The sequence below is a fragment of the Martes martes genome (genome assembly GCF_963455335.1).
Source record: "Martes martes genome assembly, chromosome: 5".
NCBI classification, from domain to species: Eukaryota; Metazoa; Chordata; class Mammalia; order Carnivora; family Mustelidae; genus Martes; species Martes martes.
This window is the reverse complement of record NC_137892.1, coordinates 101,275,108-101,297,724: the sequence shown is the minus strand read 5'-3', so window position 1 is coordinate 101,297,724 and position 22,617 is coordinate 101,275,108. Positions and strand designations below refer to the sequence as shown.

The window sequence follows — 22,617 nt, the reverse complement described above, 5'->3', positions numbered from 1 at the left end:
AAAGTTCAGAACTGAGGAAACAATTAGGCTTGCTGAACTACAGTGACTTAGCTGAGCAGATACAGTCTCATTGTCGTTAGGAAATGTTATTTGTGGGCTTTTTCAAATCATTTAGCTAGATTTCTTTTTGTTTTAAATTTTCCTCTGAAGGTGGTAGTCTTTATTGTGCCATGTAGTAGTAGATTGTGTTTTGTCTTAATCCTATATCTGAATACCCTGGAGACTATAAATTAACTTGAAAATAGCAGTCATATGTATTTCTTAGTTTTCCATATAATGCTGGCTGATTTTTTTTTTTTTTTCTTTTTGAGAGAAAGAGAGAGAGAACGAGCACAAGTTGGGGGAGGGTGTTGAGGGAGAAGCAGGCTCCCTGCTGAGCAAAGAGCCCAGTGCAGGGCTTGATCCCAGGACCCTGAGATCATGATCTGAGCTGGAGGCAGACACTTAACTGACTGAGCCTCCCAGGCAGTCCAGTGCTGGCTGACTTTATTGTCTAAAGCATGGATTTTTTTTTTCCAACTTTAAAGGGGAAAAAAGGCAAAATAAACTACTCCACCCAAGATTAAGTGACTTGTGCTGTGTGTTTTCTTAGCTCTTCAGGAAGCTGCAGCAAGGTTTGAGGAGTTAAAGGCCCAGAAAGAGCTAAGACAGCTGCAGGAAGACCGAAAGAATGACAAGAAGCCGCCGCCTTACAAACATATAAAGGTGAGAAAAGACTGCAGGAGACTCTGTTCTTCAGGAGAGACCCTGTTACAGAGTGCTGTCTTCCTGCTCTGTTCATGAAGAGGATTGGAAGCACAAGCACAGTTGCTCTAGGTAGAGGTGTGAACTTGAAAGAAGATAAGAAAAAGTTCTAGAGCACCATTCCTCACACACTGTCTACAGTTTATATAAAGTCAGTTGTGTGTTGATAACTTTTTCTGCTGCCTTGGAAAGTCTTCTTATAGAAGGGACTGGATTAGAGTCTCTGCACAAGCAACATCTTACAGTTTGAAGGGGATTCAAGAAGCGTGATAAAAAAAATGATAAGTAGCCCTGAGATAGTATGACTATACACATGGTAAGTCTTCTTGGTAATGTCTGATACTAAAGATATTTTAGGTAACCAGTATGATTAGGTTTCCCAAGGTCAGGAGAATTCATGTTAGGTGTACCTAACCCCTAATGTGCCTAATAAGAGTCATCACCATTTATCATCTGGGTCCAGTGGGCCCTTTGTATTTTTTAATGTTTTAAATCATTTTTATGAATAATTTACTGAAGTAAAAATACAGGAATAATGAACAAATTTATCAGACATTTTAGTAAGTATTTACTAAAACCTCTCTTTCAAAAACCTGAGTTTTAAGTTAGTTGTAGTGTTCAAACATCAGAAAACATGAAGGAATACTATTAGCTCTGTTAACAGCATGAGACTGCCCAGGTTTTTATTGTAGAATATTTGTGGTGATGTCATTCCTGAATAAGAATACCATATTTCTTTTTCCTCAATAGAAATTCATTGTTAGTGTACCCATATTTGGGTTTCTGAAGTCTTAGAGTCTGAGGTTTCGCATAGAGATCAATTTCACCACCATCTTTGAGTCTAATGTGAAAAAGTGTATCCCAAGTATTCCATGGGACATACTTAAACTAAAAAAACTTTAAAAAAAAATCTGAAATTCAAATTTAAGCAGGTGTCCTGGATTTTTATTTCCTCAATAAAGCAATCCTACTAAAAGCATACTATAAAGATGTTATCTCTAATCTTTCATACTTTCTGGAAAGGTTATTTAATACTTTGGGCAATGCAATAGAGAAACTAAAGTGTCACTGTTTCACTGTTGCATGCATAAGCTTTGGTGATACCATTATTTTTCTGTTTTCTTGTTAGTTTAGTCTTTTTTGGTAAAGGTGGAAATCACTAATTAGTAACTATGAATAACGATGAAATAGTAAAATTAGATACAGGAAATTAAGAACACTAAAATTCCATAATGTAGCTTAGATTTTTTAAAAGGGTTTAGTGGATGTTTTTGGTAGTTGCAAGATAGAATGAGGGAGTTTTTTTTCCTTTCCTTTCCTTCTTTCTTTCTTTTTTTTTAAGTGAATTTTCTTTTTGATCTTCAGAAGACCTCTAAGAAAGAATAAAATTCATAAAATAATCATCCTTATAGATAAAACTGCTGAAGAAAATATACTCAAAATTGGGTCTAAATGATGGTGGTATACTGAGAGTTAAATGGAGTTATTGTGCATGGAGATATAACATAGTGCACAGAGTTCTAAGTGTAGTTAGGCCTCAAAAAGGGGAAAAGAATCTGGTTCTCACAGTAATAGGTGTCAGATAACAGCAAGGGAGGTATTTCAGAGTAGCACGTCGAGCATAGGAAGCTCTTGAGAGAACAGCTTCCTGGAATCGATCTAAATCACAGAATTTGGAAGCCAACTTCTTTCCTCTTCATACCCCTTCCCCACCTTTTTAAAAACAAACAAATAACGTTTCCAGGAAAAACTTTTAGAACAAGGGTTAGCAAACTATAGTCTGTGGACCAAATCTGGCTTACTGTGGTTGGGGTAAAAATAAAAATGAGAAGAATATTTCCAGGGATATGAAGATTACATGAAATTCAAATATTAGTGTCCATAAATGAAGTTTTGACATTCATCCATGCTTATTTATTTTGCTTCTTTTATGCTACAATGATAGAATTGAGCTACACGCACCAGAAATTTGTAGCCTGCAGAACCCAAACTATTTACTGTCTGGCCTTTTGTAGGAAAAGTTTGTTAATCCCTGATCTAGAGTGAGCATTTAACTGTACTTATGTATCTATGTTCTTAACTATGTGTTTTGTTTGTTTGTTTATATGTTAGGCAAGAAACTTATTTGGGATTAATAACAGGTTAGATCAGATGTTAAGAAAGAATGATAGAAATATATCTTTTTATAGAAAGAAAAGGCGAAGAATGAAACTTTTATGGGAGGGAGGTCATGTAAAGATACCTTGAAACAGGTATCTGTGTTCTAATGCCCTGTGTGTAGGACCTGCAGTCTGAGGTGATTGAGTCAGTCCTTACCTTCTGTCCCCGTAGAGTTTGCTTTCCTCAGGGTTGTGACTTACATTTGTATGTGGTAGGAGTATTCCTCCATTAACAGAAAGTTTACAGGTTTTGTGTGTGTGGCTTTTTTTTTTAACGATTTCATTTATTTATTAGGGCAGGGAGAGTGAGACAGCACAAGCAGGGGAAGCAGCAGAAGCAGGCTCCCCGCTGAGCTGGGAGCCCAGTGGGGTTCAGTTCCAGGACTCTGGGATTATGACCTGAACCAAATGCAGACCCTTAACTATCTGAGCCACCCAGGCACCCTCAAGAAGTCTACAGTTTTTGCCCGTATTTTGAAGTATCTGGGAAGAGATCTGGCAGAGTTACATCCTTGTAAGGTGTTATCAAAAACAGGTTTGAGAACAGTATACTTCTGCAGACAGATTGGAGATTTTATAATATTGTTAAAGAAGAGGCAAAAACTAAAATGTTAGAAATGAAACCTTTTGGGAATTTATAGGATGGAAAAAACTTGTTAATCATGGTGATTTCATTTTGTTTTTGTTTTTAAAAGATTTTATTTATTTATTGACAGAGATCACAAGTAGGCAGAGAGAGAGAGAGGAGGAAGCAGGCTCCCCGATAAGCAGAGAGCCCGATGTGGGGCTCTATCCCAGGACTCTGGGATCGTGACCTGAGCTGAAGGCAGAGGCTTTAACCGAGCCACCCAAGCGCTCCTTCATTTTGTTTTGTATATTATTTTATATTTTTGAGCCCAATGCGAGGCTTGAACTCATGACCCTGAGATCAAGAGCTGGATGCTTAGTTGAGCCACCCAGGTGCCCCAGTCATATTTTATTATTATTATTTTTTAAGATTTTATTTATTTATTTGACAGAGAGAGAGATCACAAGTAGGCAGAGAGGCAGGCAGAGAGAGAGGAAGCTCCCCGCTGAGCAGAGAGCCTGGTGCGGGGCTCGATCCCAGGACCCTGAGATCATGACCCGAGCCTAAGGCAGAGGCTTTAACCCACTGAGCCACCCAGGCGCCCCAGTCATAGTGATTTTAGATTGAATGGATGTGATAATCTAGAATATTTTATGGTGACAAATAAATGGATATTAAAAGAAAGAAAATTATACTATCTGCCATGTTTTTGTTTTTTTTTTAAAGATTTTATTTATTTATATGACAGACAGAGATCACAAGTAGGCAGAGAAGCAGGTAGAGAGAGAGGAGGAAGCAGGCTCCCCGCTGAGCAGAGAGCCGGATGCGGGGCTCGATCCCAGGACCCCGGGATCACGACCTGAGCCGAAGGCAGAGGCTTTAACCCACTGAGCCACCCAGGTGCCCCCTATCTGCCATGTTTTAAGAGGCTGGTAGACTCTGTAGTCTTTTTACACGTATTTCTTTTTCTTTTTACATGTTATTTCTTATTCTCACACTAATCTTGCAAGTGAAATGATTTGTCAGAATCACAAAATTCCTGCAAAGCCAATTTTTATGTATGGGATGGGTTTTTGATGATGCACGGTTTGACTGTTGCCGCCAATACCGTATAGGGGAGACTCATTCTCATAGTGCACAAATCAGCATTTGTGTTGTGGAATTTTTTTTTTCCCTTCAGCATTGTTGCTAGCATTTGGAAAATGCTAACACCTTCAGTGTTACAGAGGCTGTTTGACCTCTACGTTTTATCACCAGATTTTCACTATAGTTTTTAGTACTAGCACCACTACTAAATAAATACGAGTGACATTGCTATAGTCTATTAAAAGATTTCAAACTATGGTAGTAAATATTAAAAATATTTCTTCACATACAGGAGGAATCCCAGTTACCCAAAGACATTTTCATGCCAACCATTTGCCAATTAAGAATTTTTTTTTAGTGTAGCAACTAACATGGCACCACCATGTGGTAATAGCAGAAATCCAGTTTATACTTCACTTGGCCTACCAGCTTTGAAATTATGATATTCATAAAGTGATTTTTAAAAAAATTTTGTGGGATCCATAATTTGCTTATTAAGTAAGCTTTTATGTCAGACTTAATCTTTTTTCCTCCAATTTTTTTTATTGTAGTGAAATATAGATAAAGTAACATAGGTAAATCATTTTTAAACATAAAATTCAGGGATATTAAATGCATTCGTAATGTTTGCATTTGTTACCATCATCCATCTCTAGACCTCTTTTCATCTGGTAAAACTGAATCTCTGTACCCATTAAACGTTAACTCTCCATTTCTCCCCTCCTCTCATTGCTTGGCAACTACCATTCTACTTTTTCCTCTATGATTTTCACTACTCTAAGTACCTTATATACATACGGTATTTGTCTTTTTGTCACTGATTTATTTCACATAACGTAATGTCCTCCAGGTCTGTCCATGTTGTAACATGTGAGAATTTCCTTTCTTTTTAAGCTGAATAATTTTCCATTACTTGTACCACATTTAGCTGTTGTGAATAATATCCTAAGTTCCAAGTCATGTAAAATGTTGCATGCAACTTCAAAGAAAAGAAGTCTACCTTTTATAGGTCCTGAGTTGTCTTGTGTTGAGTAGTCTGATGTTCTGTAGTATGTGTTTCTTCTGCAGGTGAACCGTCCTATTGGCAGGGTACAGATCTTCACTGCAGACTTGTCCGAAATTCCCCGTTGCAACTGTAAAGCTACTGATGATAACCCCTGTGGGATAGACTCTGAGTGCATCAATCGCATGCTGCTCTATGAGTGCCACCCCACAGTGTGTCCTGCTGGAGGACGCTGCCAAAACCAGTGCTTCACTAAGCGCCAGTATCCAGAGGTTGAAATTTTCCGCACATTACAGAGGGGCTGGGGTCTCCGGACAAAAACAGATATTAAAAAGGTGAAGAAAATTTTTCATAATTTCCAGATTTTTTTTTCTTCTTTACAATTGCTTAATATGGGTAATTATTCTTGATGAATATGAGAAAATGATCATTAGAGGAAAGAAAACATAGTGTAAGGATTAACATTATTCTTGGGTCCTGCTGTGTCCTAGAGTTTAGATGCTTGAGGATAGTCTCCCTTTACCTCTAAAGTCCTTAGTATTGATCACGTTCATGTTGTATGAGGATGAAAAAGTGAAATTCGTAGAAATACCATGGTTTTATTTGCTCTTTTGTGACAATCCTGGAACTTGTAGTTAAGAGGTAGGGGATAATGAGTATGTGATACAGAGGTGTTAATCATATAGTAAAAGAAAATCTGTTTTTACTAAGGGAAAATCAGTTTTGGTTCATGGAAAATGAAGAAGAGGATTAGGCCTTCTCTAATAAAAATGGAGTAACATCTTCAACTTCAAACTTAAACCTGCAAGTTTCCAATAGAGAATATTATATAGTCTTTGTGTCGAATAAGTCTTTTTTGACCTTTCAATAAAATAAACCTTACTCTAGTTATGCCTTCTGAAGAATTTTACTGACGTTCGTGTCTAGAAAAGGATGTGAATATTGGCTGTTCTATTATTTGCTCAGTAGCTGTTATATATCTACTGTGTGCCAGGCATTGTGGTACAAATGCAGTGATAAATAAGAGAGGCATAATCCATGCTTTCATAAAGTTTACATTCTAAGGGGGAGAGACATTGATCAAGTAGTCACCCAGTGTGGAAGTGCTAAGGGTTCTAGAGGCATACAGTAAATGGTAAAGGGCCTAAACTAGCTTTGACTCAGAGAATGTTTTAAGTTGAGAATTGAAGTATCAGAAGTTTTTGGCTCAAGCTAGGTGAGTGTGAAAGCACTACTGGCAAAGCAGACAGCCTGAGGGAAAGCCAGTATGACTGTACCTCATTGAATCACGAGGACAGTAGTGTAAAATGTGGAAGGGCAGCAGGCAGGGCATAGTCAAAGGAAAAGGAACATAGTTTATGGAAACTGATTTTCAGGTTTTGGGCCATTTAAAGGGATCGACTATGTATATCACCATTTTAATGGAGCCCTACGTCATAGAGTAGTTTACCTACTTCGGTGTTGGTTGATCTCTAATGTCCAGTGTATCCCAGTCTTTGTACTGGTGACAGTGATAGGAGTGGGGAGGTATTTTTCATTGTCAAATAATTGAAGCATCATATTTATGTTTCTTGAATAAACCTTTGTTAAAGTGACTAGGTATATGTACGTGAACTGCTTTGGAGATTTGTTTCCATTAATTTTTTAAAAGATAAGGTGTACCTGGGAACACAAGTTGAGTTTTTTGCCATTAAGAATTGTTTCTTGTTCTAGGGTGAATTTGTGAATGAGTATGTGGGTGAGCTAATAGATGAAGAAGAGTGCAGAGCTCGAATTCGTTATGCCCAAGAACATGACATCACTAATTTCTATATGCTTACTCTGGACAAAGTAAGTGTTACTTCCATCGTTATAAGATTGGGAAACTGATACTGTCCCAGCCATAGTGTTTGTAGGCATGTAGTTCACTGCCAAAACAGCATCTTCATAGAGTTTGCTTTGTCAAGGTTCTGGAGTAGATAAATTTGCTCATTTCTGGCTATACATCCCTTGCCAGAGTCAACAGAGCTGCTATTGGCATTCTTTTTGAACTGTCCGATACAAGTTGGGTATTAGGTCTTTTAGCATTTTTCCTATAAGATTAAATCCTGAAGCCAGCCAAGTAAATAATCATTCTTCTACCCTTTTATTTTACAGATTGAGAAACTGATTTGTTAATATTTAGTGCATTGAGAAGGTCATAATAAATTGTAGAACTTAACTTCTGAACTCAAGTCATCTTTTCAATCACAGGAATTTGCTGATGGCTTCATTTCATTAGTTCCTAGAATTATATATGGGACTCATTCCTAATTCCAGTAGCCTAATGTGTTTATTTTCTGTGTATCAGACATTCTTCCTTATATCTGATAAAGTCTATTAGCAGTCCCCGGCCCCCTCTGTTGGCTGTTGTAACAGAATTCTTTCCTGGTGTGGATCTTTGTGAACAGTTATTAAGTTGAACCCTTTAATTTAGGAGATCGTCACCTCTAGATGTTCAGATCTTCATTTGGAATGGGGTCTGAGTGTCAGTGTTAAAAACGCCTTAGCTGATTTCTAATGTGCAGCCAGGGTTCAGGACCACCTAATTGAGAGGATAGGGCAATCTGCTACTTCTAGGGCATTGGTCCTCAAACTTCAGCATATATCAGAATTATCTAGTGGGCTTATTATAACACAGATTGTTGGGCCCCACCTCAGAGTTTCTGCTTTAGTATATCTGAAGTGCAGCCCAAGAATTTGTATTTCCAACAAGTAATAGATGTGGTGCTAGTGCTGGATTAGTGACTGCACTTTGAGAACCACTCCTGGGGCTGTCAAACTTTACAAAAGGAGCTTTAGCTTGTTAGAATCTAGTACAGGAAACATCTAATGAGCATCATCTCTTGGAATTCTAGGACCGGATCATTGATGCTGGTCCCAAAGGAAACTATGCTCGGTTCATGAATCATTGCTGCCAGCCCAACTGTGAAACACAGAAATGGTCTGTGAATGGAGATACCCGTGTTGGTCTTTTTGCCCTGAGTGACATTAAAGCAGGTAAGAATCAGTTAAGGATTCTGGAGCTAAGAAAGGAATTTCAGGTTTTATCATCGAAAAATCCCGTATGTCCTATAATCTGAAATAAGGAATATTTTTGGTGGTGATGATGGTATGGCAGAATATATATAACATAAGGTTTATCATTTAACCATTTTTTTAAATTGTACAGTTTTGTGGCAGTAGATCCATTCCCACTGTTGTGCAGCTGTCCACTCCATCCATCTCTATAACCTTTCCTCTTCCCCAAATGAAACTCTACCCGTTAAATACTAATTCCCCATTTTCTCTCCCCTCAGCCCCTGGAACCACTGCCAGACACGATTCCAAGCATATTATCCTGTTTAATCCTTTAAAAAATGTTAGTGAAGTATATGGTATTAAATACCTGTGTTACTTGGATTCTTGGGTCTGGCACCTCTAACCATCCTGGGGGTGTGTCCTATGTATTAGTTACTCAAATGTTATCCAGGCCCAAGACTTCAGTCCTTCTGTCTCTCCTGACTACTTTCAACATATTTGTACTTGTAACTTTAGTCTTTGTCCATGGCGATGGATTCCTCTACCATCTAGCCATAAATTTTTCTTCTATCTTCTCCCATATTCACTTATCTCAAGTAGCATGGTATGGGAATTCACAGACTTTGTTCTTGTCCTCACTTGACTTCCAGTCTGCATGGCAGGGATGAGAGGAATGAGACAGAATGCTTAGTGCTATGCAGGGTTCTGTGGAGCTGCAGTCTTGACAGACTGAATCAGAACTTTTCAGCTTGCTGTCTTTACTCATTCATGTTCATGGACTCTTCAATACCTGTTATACTTTCTACCACAAGTGTCATACTCCTTGTTTATCTTTTTTTTTTCCTTGTTTATCTTTTCTCCAACGCCCTTTCATCCCCATGAGTACAGACCTCAAGGATTGTTGTATATTGGGCTCTTTTCTAAAATGGTATGAGTCTTTCCTTTATGTACAACAATACCTTCTGATTTATGCCTTGTGCAGTTACATTTACATAGTGGATTGTGAGTAAGCAGCAGGTTATGTCTAGTATCCTGCCACCTTATATTTGGGTATATGGTTGAGTTGTATTATAAGCACATTAAATTAATAAAAATTCAGTTATATACTCATAAATTCTTTTTTTTTTAAGATTTTATTTATTTATTTGACAGATAGAGTCACAAGTAGGCAGAGAGAGAGGAGGAAGCAGGCTCCCCGCCAAGCAGAGAGCCCGATGCAGGGCTCGATCCCAAGACCCTGAGATCATGACCTGAGCCGAAGGCAGAGGCTTTAACCCACTGAGCCACCCAGTCGCTCTATACACATAAATTCTTGATAAGAAAGGAGTGGTATGAGTAGAATTATCTATCATTCAGTAATTTCACAGTAAATGTGAGAGGGGAGACAGAACCCTGCTCTTACCTTGGTCAGTCTCAGTTCCTGCAAGCTCCTTGCAATGTGAACCTCTCACCAGGCCGTGAATAATTCTAGTTTTTGTACATTTGGACCCCTAAATGTAAGGCAGCTGCTTTATAATTTGCTTAGCTGAATAAGTAAAAAGTGATCTATAGTAATCCAATATTAGATCTAAAACTATATAATGAAAAAAAAACCTATATAAATGAGTTTATCTCATTGATGGAAGAAAGGTCAGTCTGCAATGGGAGATCTAAGATTTGATCATTTTGACCAAATGATTGTCACTTCACACGTTAATGGTGGGTGAACCATTACCCAACCCAGAGTTAATCTCTTTGTATACATACATAAAATTATTGTATTTGTTAGGCCTTCCTTAATGTGCTTTGAATTTGAATGGTTGTGTGTTTTATTTCCTCTCTTAGTTTTGATAAGATGCACTTTTGAGAGAAAGGGGACAATTTGTACTTTAAATCTGTACATCTCTTTTTTAAAGTTTACAAATTACTGCTGTGTGCATTATGTCATATTGTCTAAATAAGCTTGCAAGGTGGTGGTTTCTCTGTTTTACAAATGTATTCAGGGCTCAAATCACCCAGCTAGATAGTGATTACAGGGATATAAAGCCAGGGCCCAAGTCTGTGGTGTAGAGTTCTGTAGTATTACTTTGTATTGAGATGTCATCCCCTTAAGTTCTGCTAGGTTTGGCACAGATCAACAGGTTTTCTTCATATACTTGCATTCCCAGTGCCTAGCTCAGTGAGTTGTTGTTTGTTTCGGTAATGAATTAATATTTTGGATCTGAATTGATTAGAAAATAAAAAACAACTTAGGATAATTAACATCTCTGTAGTAAAGGTTATTTTAAATATTACTTGTTAACCTTTATCAGTTTTTCTCTTATTAAGTTGTATTTGCTGATTAATAATATTATAGGATTAGAATTTTTGTATTTCATTACTGTAGTGGGATTAGAGTTAATAAATCCCTTCTGTCCTCTGAAAAATCTGTTCTCTTGCAAGTCCGTATCCTTTGTGATTAATACAGAAGTAATTAATTAAAATCATAGATACTAATATTTTCATGGTCTTTTATGCAGGCACTGAACTTACCTTCAACTACAACCTAGAATGTCTTGGGAATGGAAAGACTGTTTGCAAATGTGGAGCCCCAAACTGCAGTGGCTTTTTGGGTGTAAGGCCAAAGGTACCTTCCACATGTTTCCATCAGAAATAATAGTGTGGTCCTCCCTCCCTAACCAATGGCACAGCTGACTCTTTTAAGATGTCTCTTTGGAATAATGACATTGGATTGTTGTCAGTAGGGCTGCTGGCACTTAACTAAGCATTCTGATGATCAGTTTGGTTATTCAAGAGCAGACCTATAGGTGTTGTTGAAGTGTTTTGTTTTTTGTTTTTTGTTTTTTTGAGCAGTCTGACTTCTAATTGGTGATACTTTTCTAGCGACAAAAGCTATAAAATAGGAAGCCATAAAGTAGGTTACTATCCATGTCTTTATTGGTCTCAGCTAATCTCACTCACATTTTTGATAAGCTTCTTAGATTCTTGGTATCTGTGTGTCTCTCTCTTCCTCTCTTTGTCTTTTTAAAGATCTCAAAGAATCCAGTATTGAATTTAAGATGCTGAATGTAGTATAACACTGTAGATAAACATAGGACCCTTAATCTTATCTTAACAAAGTATAAGAATTGTTGTTTCTTACTCTCTGAATTTTTATGTGCATTTTAACTGGCTTATAATTCTGTAAAGAATTACTTGCAAATCTGTATCCTACATTTCTTAATTATTATAAAATCTTTTTCCTTGCTGTCGCATAGTCTTTAGTGACTAACCATTGTCTTTAGTGACTTAAATTTTTTATATAATGAATGGGCATGCATCCAGATTTTTCTATCCTAAGTTACATTACACTGAAAAGTGAAGTTTAGTTTTGATGAAAAGTACATAGTGACTCAAGTTGGTTATTTCCCATTATGCTTTTTTTTATTATGGAAGTCAGTGTTAAGAACTGAAAAATGTAAATTAGCACAAAACCCAATAACTAAAGGGGGAGTAATCTTTTTTTTTCCCCCCAAGATTTTATTTATTTGTTTGACAGAGAGTGAGCACAAGTAGGGGGAGTGGCAGAGCCCGACATGAGGCTTGATTCTAGGACCCCGGGTCATGACCTGAGCCAAAGGCAGATGCTTAACCGAATGAGCCACTCAGGCACCCCGGGAGTAATTGTTTTGAGCGAAAACACATAGAGATAGTGAACACCCACCAATTATTCTTTTATAAATAAGGAAAATTATGTTTATATTTGAGGGTTTTTTTCTTTAGTCGGTTAAATGGTCTTTAACCAGTCTTTAAACGGTTCCTTAAGGTGTCCAGTTTATTACCTATAAATCAAAACAATAACTGAGTTTAACCCAGGTTTAATGGTATTACATTCACTAGGGATATCCGTTTTTGCATCCTTAACATTTATGTAATATTTCACACATGGATCAGTGAGAGAGAAATTTGAGGGCAGAAGTTAAGAAATGGAAGATCACTAAGGGATAGTAATAGATCAGATTGATCCTGGATGTTTCTAGTCCAAGATAAATAATGTGAAACCCATGGGATTTGGTAACCAAGGGTGGGGTACAGGGATCATGGAGGATACCTGCTGGCTGCACTAGGATCTGTCTTGGGGAGTAGTGGATATGAACCTAATTTGATATAGATGAAGGGCACATAGCTTATTGAGGTCAAGGGCCATGAATTATTTTTCTGTGCCTTCCTAGCATATGATTCTCACTAAGTGTTCAGTGAAAGTTTGTTGAATAAAGAAATGTGTGTGCACACACAAACATACACACCTAGACAAACATAAAAGTAAAACTTAGTGAAAGGATAACCTTCAACACCAGCCTTGTGTGTTTATAAAAAGAAGGTTTTTTTCCTCTTTTATTTCATTCAGGTGGCAGGAGTAGTTGATAGAAAAGTTAGAATTAATGCAACCATTTATTGGGTACCTGTGATGTACCAGGTACCTTTCTTGCATTTTCTCTTGTCTTTACAACAGTCTATGAGGACTGTTTCTTCCCAGAGGACAAACTGAGGCTCAGAGAGGATAGTTAACCTGGTCAAGATCACACAACTAATATATTGACAGAATGCTTACTGCTCAATGTCTGACCTCTAGAATCAACCCATTGCCACAGAAGAAAAGTCAAAGAAATTCAAGAAGAAGCAACAGGGGAAGCGCAGGACCCAGGGTGAAATCACGAAGGAGAGAGAGGATGAATGTTTCAGCTGTGGGGATGCTGGCCAGCTCGTCTCCTGTAAGAAGCCAGGCTGCCCGAAGGTTTACCACGCTGACTGTCTAAATCTAACCAAGCGACCAGCAGGTTGGTGCCAGATCCATGTAGAGTGGTCTTCATTCTCTGCCATAATTGTCAGAGCCCTTTGTCTTCCCATGCATAGTGTTGAAGGGGGTATGGTTCATGTTCTCATTCTGGAAATAAAGGCTTTGGAATTCTAGGTTATAGAGAAGGGAACAGAAACTTACTCATTATATGTCAAGCACTTTATTTACATTTATGTTATGTTATTTTATCCTCCCAGCAACCCATAAAGATGAGACCTTTTCACCTTCCCATGATGCAGATGAGGAAACTGAGAGTCCAGTTTGGTGAGATGACTTGTCACAATAGAGCATGTAGATGGAGGAGGTGGACTGAAAGCCAGGTTTTCTGACTTCAAGGCCACGAAGTCATGTTTCCTTTCTACAGAAAGAAAGGTTGAGACAGCATGGAGTTTGGGGTTATTTCGGTCAGTGAGGCATGGACTAGACCCCCCTTTAGTTCCCTTTACGCACTCCCTTATGAAGGAGAGGCAGCTCGGTCTGCTGACACTTGAGAGAGCTTCTCGGGCAGATCGACTGTCAGGAGTTTGTGGCTGCAGAAGCTACTAACTTTTGAGTGGTGATTTGACGTTAGAAGACTTTTGGGGGACTTGGATAGGTGGTCTGGTTTGTTGATGGGGGCAAGAAAGCAGTAGGGAGCCGCTCCAGCTGAGGAGATTTACATCACCAGAGGCCTACTCCCAGGAATTGCAGAGAGAGGACTTTGGGGTGGGAGTGAGAGGAGTTTGTTCCTGAACTAGCTTTCCTTCAATGTATGGTTGCCAGGGAAATGAAATAATAGAAACGGAGGTAGTGTGAGGGCAAGGCCACAGCATGACTTGTCAGTGCCAGGAAGTGGAGATGGAGAATTGTTTCAGAATCAATAGCTCAGGGTTGTAGCTGGCCCAGGCTGCAATAGAACTTGTCTTGACTGGGAGCCAGGAGTCACGGCTAGCATAGTTTATTTGGAAACTGTGAGCCAGGGCCAAAATACCATCCATGGCAGAGACTCTCAGGTGTCAAGAAATGGGGGCAAATAGATGGTAGGTCAGGGTCTTTTCCACTGGTTCTGTGTGGACGGTACAGGTAAAATTTGTGCTAGTTTCAAGACTTGAAACTGAGCAAGGAAAATCCGCTCAGTTTTTCAAAACATTTGTACATCTGCTCCCTGTTCTTAAATACAACCAAATAAGCAGAAATTTAAATAGCTAAGATTATCCCTTTAGAGTTGAATATTAAAAGGCTATATTAGACATAATGGAGTTTCAAGACTGTGGAAGTAGTATCTTCACATTCTGTCTAAGGGGACCATTGGGTTCCTCCCCCCCCCCCTTGCTAGAAATAGTCATAGAAATAAGAAATTACTCCTGCCTGTATATTTAGTTGATACTCAGTTGCTACTTAGTACTTTGCTTTTATTTTTATGTGTTGTACAGGAGAATCAGATTCTGGGGCAAGGGAGGTGTCAGGTGAGTGGCATGAGCTCTCTGTAGAAGGTGGCAGTTTGAAATCACTCTCTTGACTTAGGCTCAGGGCCATGGCTCATTTCATGCACCTTGCTTATTTTCCTAAGCGTTTGTTTCACATCTATGTTTCTAGGGAAATGGGAGTGTCCTTGGCATCAGTGTGACATCTGTGGAAAGGAAGCAGCCTCCTTCTGTGAGATGTGTCCCAGCTCCTTTTGTAAGCAGCATCGGGAAGGGATGCTCTTTATCTCCAAATTGGATGGGCGTTTGTCTTGTACTGAGCATGACCCGTGTGGGCCCAACCCTCTGGAACCTGGGGAGATCCGTGAGTATGTGCCTCCCCCAGTACCGCTGCCTCCAGGCCCAGGCACTCACCTGGCAGAGCATTCATCAGGAGTGGCTGCTCAGGGGCCCAAGATGTTGGATAAGCTGCCTGCTGACACCAACCAGACACTGTCACTGTCCAAAAAAGCTCTGGCAGGGACTTGTCAGAGACCACCGCTTCCTGAAAGACCTTCTGACAGAACTGACTCCAGGGCCCAGCCTGTAGATAGGGTCAGGGACCTTGCTGGGTCAGGGACCAAACCCCAATCCTTGCTATCCAGCCAGAAGCCATTGGACAGGCCACCTGCAGTGGCAGGACCAAGACCCCAACTATCGGACAAACTCTCTTCAGTGACTGGAGTAAGCTCCTCAACCTCAGTCAGGTCCCAACCACTGGAAAGACCTCTGGGGACAGCTGACCCAAGGCTGGATAAATCCATAGGTGCTGCCAGCCCAAGGCCCCAGTCACTGGAGAAAACCCCAGTCCCTGCTGGCCTGAGACTTCCACCGCCAGACAGACTGCTAGTCACCAGCAGTCCCAAACCCCAGACTTCAGACAGGCCCCCAGACAAATCCCATGCTTCTTTGTCCCAGAGACTCCCACCTCCTGACAAAGTACTATCAGCTGTGGTCCAGACCCTGGTAGCTAAAGAAAAAGCACTGAGGCCCGTGGACCAGAATACTCAGTCAAAAAATAGAGCTGCTTTGGTCATGGATCTCATAGACCTGACTCCTCACCAGAAAGAACGGGCTACTTCACCTCATGAGGTCACACCACAGGTTGATGAGAAGATGCCAGTGTTGGAGTCAAGCTCGTGGACTGCCAGCAAAGGTCTGGGGCAGATGCCGCGACCTGTAGAGAGAGGCAGTGTGTCAGATCCTGTCCTTCAGCCACCGGGGAAAGCAGCAGTCCCTTCGGAGCACTCCTGGCAACCAGTTAAATCACTCACCCAGGCCAGACTTCTCTCTCAGCCCCCTGCCAAGGCTTTTTTATATGAGCCAACAACTCAGGCCTCAGGAAGAGCACCTGCAGGGGTGGAGCAGACACCAGGGCCTCCCAGCCAAACACCAGGCTTGGTGAAGCAGGTGAAGCAGATGGCCGGAGGCCAGCAACTACCTGGACTTGCTGCCAAGAGTGGGCAGTCCTTCAGGCCTCTTGGGAAGGCCCCATCCTCCTTCTGTACTGAAGAGAAGAAGTTGGCAACTGCAGAGCAGAGTCCCTGGGCCCTGGGAAAGGCCTCACCAGGGCCAGGACTCTGGCCCATGGTGGCTGGACAGACAATATCGCCATCTTGCTGGTCCTCTGGGAGCACACAGACATTGGCACAGACTTGCTGGTCTCTTGGAAGAGGGCAAGACCTTAAACCAGAGCAAAATACACTTCCAGCTCTTAACCAGGCTCCTTCCAGTCACAAGTGTGCAGAGTCAGAACAGAAGTAATATGAGTAAATGTCACATGACCAGACCAGCTGCCCCCAGGGTTCTTGGGGAAGGGAAATCCTCTTCTTTTCCCCTCTTAAAAAACAGACCCCAACACTTTTCCACTGTTACTCTTTCCTTATATCCCAACACTCAGAACTCTTGTGACATTAGCCAGTGGGGGCATGTGGTTGTGTAAACCATGTATGGAAATCCAAGTGGGCCCCAGCCAAGGAGACAGACAGACTTGGGTCTTTTTCCTCCAACCTTTACACATGGTAACTTGAAATAAAAAGTCCACTCTGGAGTCAAGCATGGGATTCAATTCCACTGGTCAGGTTGGAAGATAGAGGAGCTCTCGGAGTTATTTCTCTAGCCCTACAGAGCCCCACCGAGGGCACCTAATGAACACTTGGGAAGAACTGATAACTGTTCATATCAGTGGTGATTTTTTGAGCATTCACATGTGCTAGGCCAGGTGCTAGTCACTGACAGGAGATAACAGAGATAAGACCTGATCCCTGTGAGCCCAACATGCCTGCCTAGGTTCCCATTCTGTTTTGACAAAGCTTTGGTCAGGAAATAACAGGAAGTTTTGAGGGGGCCCTGGGGCACCAGACTCATTTTGTAATGTCCTTTACGGCCCCAGAAGTGGTTGTGTTGAGTAAGTGTCCCCTGGTTGGGTGTGCATGTGTGTGTGTGTGATGCACGCACACTCATGTGGAAGTCTCTGTAGGTGGGGGTGGGGAGCAGGGGTTTGCATCAAGGCCAAGTGGAGCTGTTGGCTGGGCAGCCACTACTGCTTTTGTCTGGGCTGTGCAGAGTCTGAAAATCTGTCCTTGGCAGAGCAGCTGGTTGTTGAGGCTGGGCTCTACAAGGACATAGCTTTTCTGAAGTATAAGAAGGCAATTGGCAAGCTTACCTTTCTTTTCTACCGATTTTCCTTCTTTTACATCAGCCCACCCCACGCCCGCCCCCCAAACAGGTGCTTTCAGATTTCAGAGTCGGGCAGTGGATATAGGGAAACTCTGGCAAACTCTGGGCTAGATCTACCACCAGCTCAGGGAGAGTGCCAGATCTTGATGGAAAATTACTTCTCTTCTGATCCTTTGCCCTCCTATCTGAATGGAGGGCGTCCTCTCCTTCACTGGTGGATTCTACCACCCCATCCCTGAGCATTGCTGTGTTCTGTACTGAGAGCACCTGCCTGCTGACTTTGTTCAGAAGCAGGCCAGAACCCTTCCCCTGTGACTGGCAAGATGTGGTGTTTAGAGCAGTGTCTAGTCTGAGAGATGATTCCTCATAACTGCTGATTATCTGTTACTGCTGCCCTGAGCTGGGGCACAAGGGCTGGGAAATCTGTTGGTGCTACCCTGCCCTACCATTCACCCAGCTCACCAACTGCCAACAGGAAGTGCTGTTTGGCCAGTTCCTGCCCATTCACTCACCCCTCCTTTGTCCCTAGACCAAACGTGTTTACCTCTCTGCTTTGCCAACTTAGCCAGCAGCTTTAGCCAACAGGCCATCTCCTGGCCCAGATGTCTCCTGGCCATTCTGTTTCAGTTATGGCTTTTACGCCCTCACAAGATTCTGTATTTTGTTCCTATTTCCTCCTCCTAAGTTCCTTTTGAGGTTACATCACTTTTAAGGAGGGAACAATAGTTATAGAAGCATTTGCGCTTTATATAGAGATTAAAAGAAGAATTTGCTTTTATTCCCCAAAGTCCGTCTCGGGTTGAGACACTTGAACTCAGGCAGAGGTACGAGGCTGGGCAGGGCTGTCCCAAGTCTAGGGACCTTTCTCTGTATCCCATTTAGACCTCGAAATCTCCTCTGTAAATTCCACCTGCCTAGTTCTTCCCTTTTCAACCTATCTCTCTTCCCACATCATGAGAGAGGAAAAGCTCTTTGTTCAAAAGGAAGAGAAAACAAAGCATCTTATTTTCTTTTTAAAAAAATTTTAAACCATGGAAAAGATATTTTTAAAGAAATCACCCAGAACATTAAAGTTCATTATATTAAGTATTTATCATGTGTGAGAATAATAAGTATATAACTGCAGCTAGTAGGTCCCTTTCCCTAATCTTTTAGGCTGTATGAGTAGGGTTTGCTTGGTGCCAGTCCTGTGCCCTTTTCTCTCCTGTCATCTGTAGTTGTGATCAGAAAAAGATATTCGCACTGCACTGTCAGAATCTTCTTTCACTATGTTGTGTGTTAAATTACCGTAGCTCTTTGTTTCATGAAATAAACTGTGAATTTGGGGGGGAGGGGTGTGTGTGCGCAGGCTATGTAAAAAATTTAAATGGAGAAGTTTGATCCTGAAATAGCTTCTCTGAAGTAGGCTTTGGTAGGTAATTGACTTGACAGCCGCTCTAGATATGTCTCACAGGACAAGGAGTGAGGGAAAGGTGGGCCATCATTGGCCACTTTGTGGTTTTGTTTTGGTTCTTTCCATTCTCCACCATTTACTTCCTTCCAGACCTGCCTGGGAAAACAACTTTTGAGCTGTGCCTGGTTTGGGGGAGGCGGTGGGGGGGGCAGTTCTTTATCTAAATGGATGGACATCCAGGCTTTTGTAAGGGTTACTGACTCTCAGGTAGAATTAAACTAGAAATTCAGCTATTAGACCCACTGATAGCAGCATCTGATATCAGATTGTTAACATCAAGAAAGCAGTCACCATACAATTAGAAGCAGAGTTAAAGGACTGTTAGGAAATTGAAACTCTGGCATGGGGGACAATGGGGAGGGAGTGACCCTGCCATCCTTGGGGACTCTCCCGGAGCCTTGTACTGAGACCTTTTCTCCAGAGGGTGTGAATTGGCAGTTAAAAGGAAAGCTTTTCTCTTAGAAACTCCTGATCTTTGTGCAGGATGGTATTTTGGTATTCGGCCAAATGCCTGGAAATTAAGATCTCAAGAGAGAAGTACCTCTAAGCCAGTCCCCAAGAAACGTTTCCAAAGGGGAAGTCACAACTTCCATAGGTAGCTAAAGAACCAGTATCTCTCCTTGCCCTGTTAAGTCAGAAGAATTTTATGGAAACTGTTGAGATTTGGATTCAAAGCCTCATTTGCTTCTCCTGCTGGAACAAACCCATTCTAATAGCAAAATAGCTATCATTGCTATAGAAGGATCCCAGGTTTTTAAATGTCTGCTTCCCCCTGAAGTTACTGAGTTGAGGTGACTTAAGTCACTGTGTTGGTCCTCTAGTGAACCCAATCTGCATCTTTAGCATTGATGGAAATAATTATTTTATCTTCACATTCTCTACCCCACACTACAGTCGGGGCACGAAGTGCATCAGCGATCCTTTCCCAGGCTCAGTAGTATCTCCTCACTGGAGCTGGACTCCCAGGTCACATCATGAGAACAGAATGGCAGGAAGGAAGTCTGGTCCTGGCACCTTCCCCTGTGGAAAGGAATCAGGAAAGCACTAACCGTGTATGGATTTTGCCCTCAGCTCCTATATAGTGGGTTTTCTCCTAAGGCTTTTTAGGAGGATCTTGTCATCCTCTTGCGGTTTGTCAACCAGGAGGTCAGAGTGGTCCAGTCTCCTCACCTGAGATCATGGCAAGAAAGGAGCTGCCACAAGCCCCTTTTCCTGCTAAGTAATGCTTGGGCTGTTTCATGTGCTAGACATTCCAGATCACTTAGAGCTAGGTAGCTGCTGCATGAGACTTCCATTGGCTGTAGCCAGTTAGCTCTCAGCTGAGCTTCCTAGGGCCAGTGCAGCAGGGCCAGAGGTTGCTGTAGTACAAATTGAAATAAGAATAGATAATTGCTTTGAACATAAAAAAATGTAATGATGGTGCTAATTTTCTGGTATAAATAAGCACTGCCAAGGGTTGAGGGACTGGTGAGTTAAGAAACCCAGGTTCCTGTTTGGGAGGAAGAAATTCTGTGTAGAATCATTTGAGGCTAAATTAGAGAAGGCAGAGCCTCAGTGAAACCTGCACCCGACCCTGGAGGGGGTCACTGTAATCCTAGGTGGAAGAGATGCTGTATCCAGATGAGGGTGGCCATTGAGTTTCTCAGGGCTGGTGTCACCTTGTCACTTGGTGTAGCCTCGGTCCACAATGCCTAGAACAGGTTGGTAGAGAGCTCCGCCTGTGGGGTTCTCTTTGTGTTACCTTGTACCCCTCTCTACCTCTTCTACTCTCATGGGAGCACCTCAATTGCTTATGAAGATTAAGGGTAATATTTCTTAAGGAAGTGGAAAGAGTTTATTTTAATTAAAAATCCACAGCCTGAGAAATGTTTCCTACCAGTGTAAGCAAAATCATGTTAAACTCTCACGTGGTCCCTTCTCTAGAGCTGCTTTCCCATGACTTTCAAACCATCAGGCTATTGAGGGGCTTCAGGTCTAACACCCTGGAAGTCAAGTAAAGCTTTGTGGACAGATGTGCCCAGGGAGTAGGAGCAGAGATGAATGGTTGTGGTGCTTTAGACTTCCAGGGTAGGGGCAGAGAACAGACGGTCTCCAGGTCCGAGGTGGGTGCTGCCGGTGTGTGCGTGTAGAGGAGTGTGTTGAAGATGGGTGAGTGCAGCACACAGGAGCTCATGGAAGAGCAGCTTTCTAAGTCTTGGCAAAGAAACAAGCTGACAATAGAGATCTATATATTTTTAAGAAAGGGGCGGGGGGGGGTATCAGCTGAGGTCCATCACTGGTCTTTTGCCCCTTCCTCCCCCCATAGATTGTCAGCTGTAAGTGAAACTCTTAGTGAAAAAGAGGGGAGCCCTGTAGGAGTCCCCATAAACATGTACTGTAATTCTTTGTATATAGAAAAAAATTACTGTAAAGTAAAGTTTAACTTTACTCTTAATGGCCCTTGCCCTGTGTTTTGTTTGTTGTCCGTGGGGAGATGTAGCTTAACAGGAGGGAGGATGGGCTTGGGGTGAGAGCAGAAACCAGCCTCTGAGATAGTTCCCAGGTTGGGGACATGGTGGAGGTGAGCCCCTCCTCTGAGCATCTCCAGGAGTGGTGTGGGTTTCCTCCCAGCACCACCAGCTGCCAGAAATGTCTTTCACTTCTTTTGGGAGTGGCTGGTGTCAGTTTCAGCTCCTATACAGGAAGCTTCCATTACCCATAAAGGAAGGGTATTTTGAGGAATTGGTTTTTAAAAAGGAAGTGGAACCAAAGTTGTTTCTGAGCGTTGAGTCTGACCATTCTGGCCATGTCTTTAGTTCTTAAGAAATAGGTGCTAGGCACTGCAGAAGACCTGGCCCAGGCCTAAGGCAGGAAAGCAGAGGCAAAGCCGCCAGGCCTTCAGTACTGGAAAAGGGCTGCCGTATGGTTTTTAGCTGAACAGGAAGCACCAGCTTTATCCACCCTAACACCTGATAGTTCTAAGACCCAAAGATATACCTTGGGGGAGTCTTGGGAGTCTGTCTCTCCTTCTGACCTAGTCCTGAACTTCCTGCCCTTCAGCAGAAAGCCCTCTGGGGAATAGTGTGGAAAGGCAAACATTCAGTTCTAAAGTTAACTTTTTGTTCAGGGTCTTCGCAGCCCTGAACTGGGTAGTGGTCACCGGATTTTACAGATGAGAAACTCAGGCCAAGTTCAGGTAACTTTTCTGTTGATAGCTGAACTGGATTCCAGTCTGGATCTATAAGACCGTTCTGTCTTACAAAACTTAAAATTTTCTTCCATTAAGCCACCTTGTAGTATGTTGCTGGGAAGCTTAGAATCTGAGCCACAGACATGACTCATGGACCTAGATGTGACAGAAGCAGTGGTAGAACCAGCCAGTCTGAGGTAGGAGTGCTTGACCCTTTGATCTCTGGACACCACTTAAGTGCCTGCCTTGCGTGAGCTTCGCATTGCCCCAACCCCAGCCCCTTACTTATCTTTGTCCCCCCTAAAGAACAGGACAAGGCCCCTTTGTTTCTACATTATCTCAGATGCAATCCCGGAGTGAAATTACTTGGCTTCTGAAAGAGTAAGAGCTGAGAGCAGCCTTAATAAGTGAGACCAGCCGGGTGGCCCCAAAACTAGGTGTCTTGGCACCTAATCCACA

At 41.8% G+C, this 22,617-nt stretch overlaps 1 protein-coding gene across 1 annotated transcript in view; it reads left to right on the top strand.

Annotated features, from left to right (window-relative positions):
- The window catches only part of NSD1 (nuclear receptor binding SET domain protein 1), a 146,422-nt gene extending 126,066 nt beyond the window's left edge, over positions 1–20,356 (top strand). Inside the window, 7 exon segments of the mRNA XM_080803602.1 lie at positions 593–705; positions 5,626–5,895; positions 7,274–7,390; positions 8,437–8,578; positions 11,098–11,204; positions 13,191–13,395; positions 14,991–20,356. Of these exon segments, the coding sequence (XP_080659728.1) occupies positions 593–705; positions 5,626–5,895; positions 7,274–7,390; positions 8,437–8,578; positions 11,098–11,204; positions 13,191–13,395; positions 14,991–16,621 (2,585 nt within the window). The 3' untranslated portion in view covers positions 16,622–20,356.
- Positions 20,357–22,617: the final 2,261 nt, after the last annotated feature.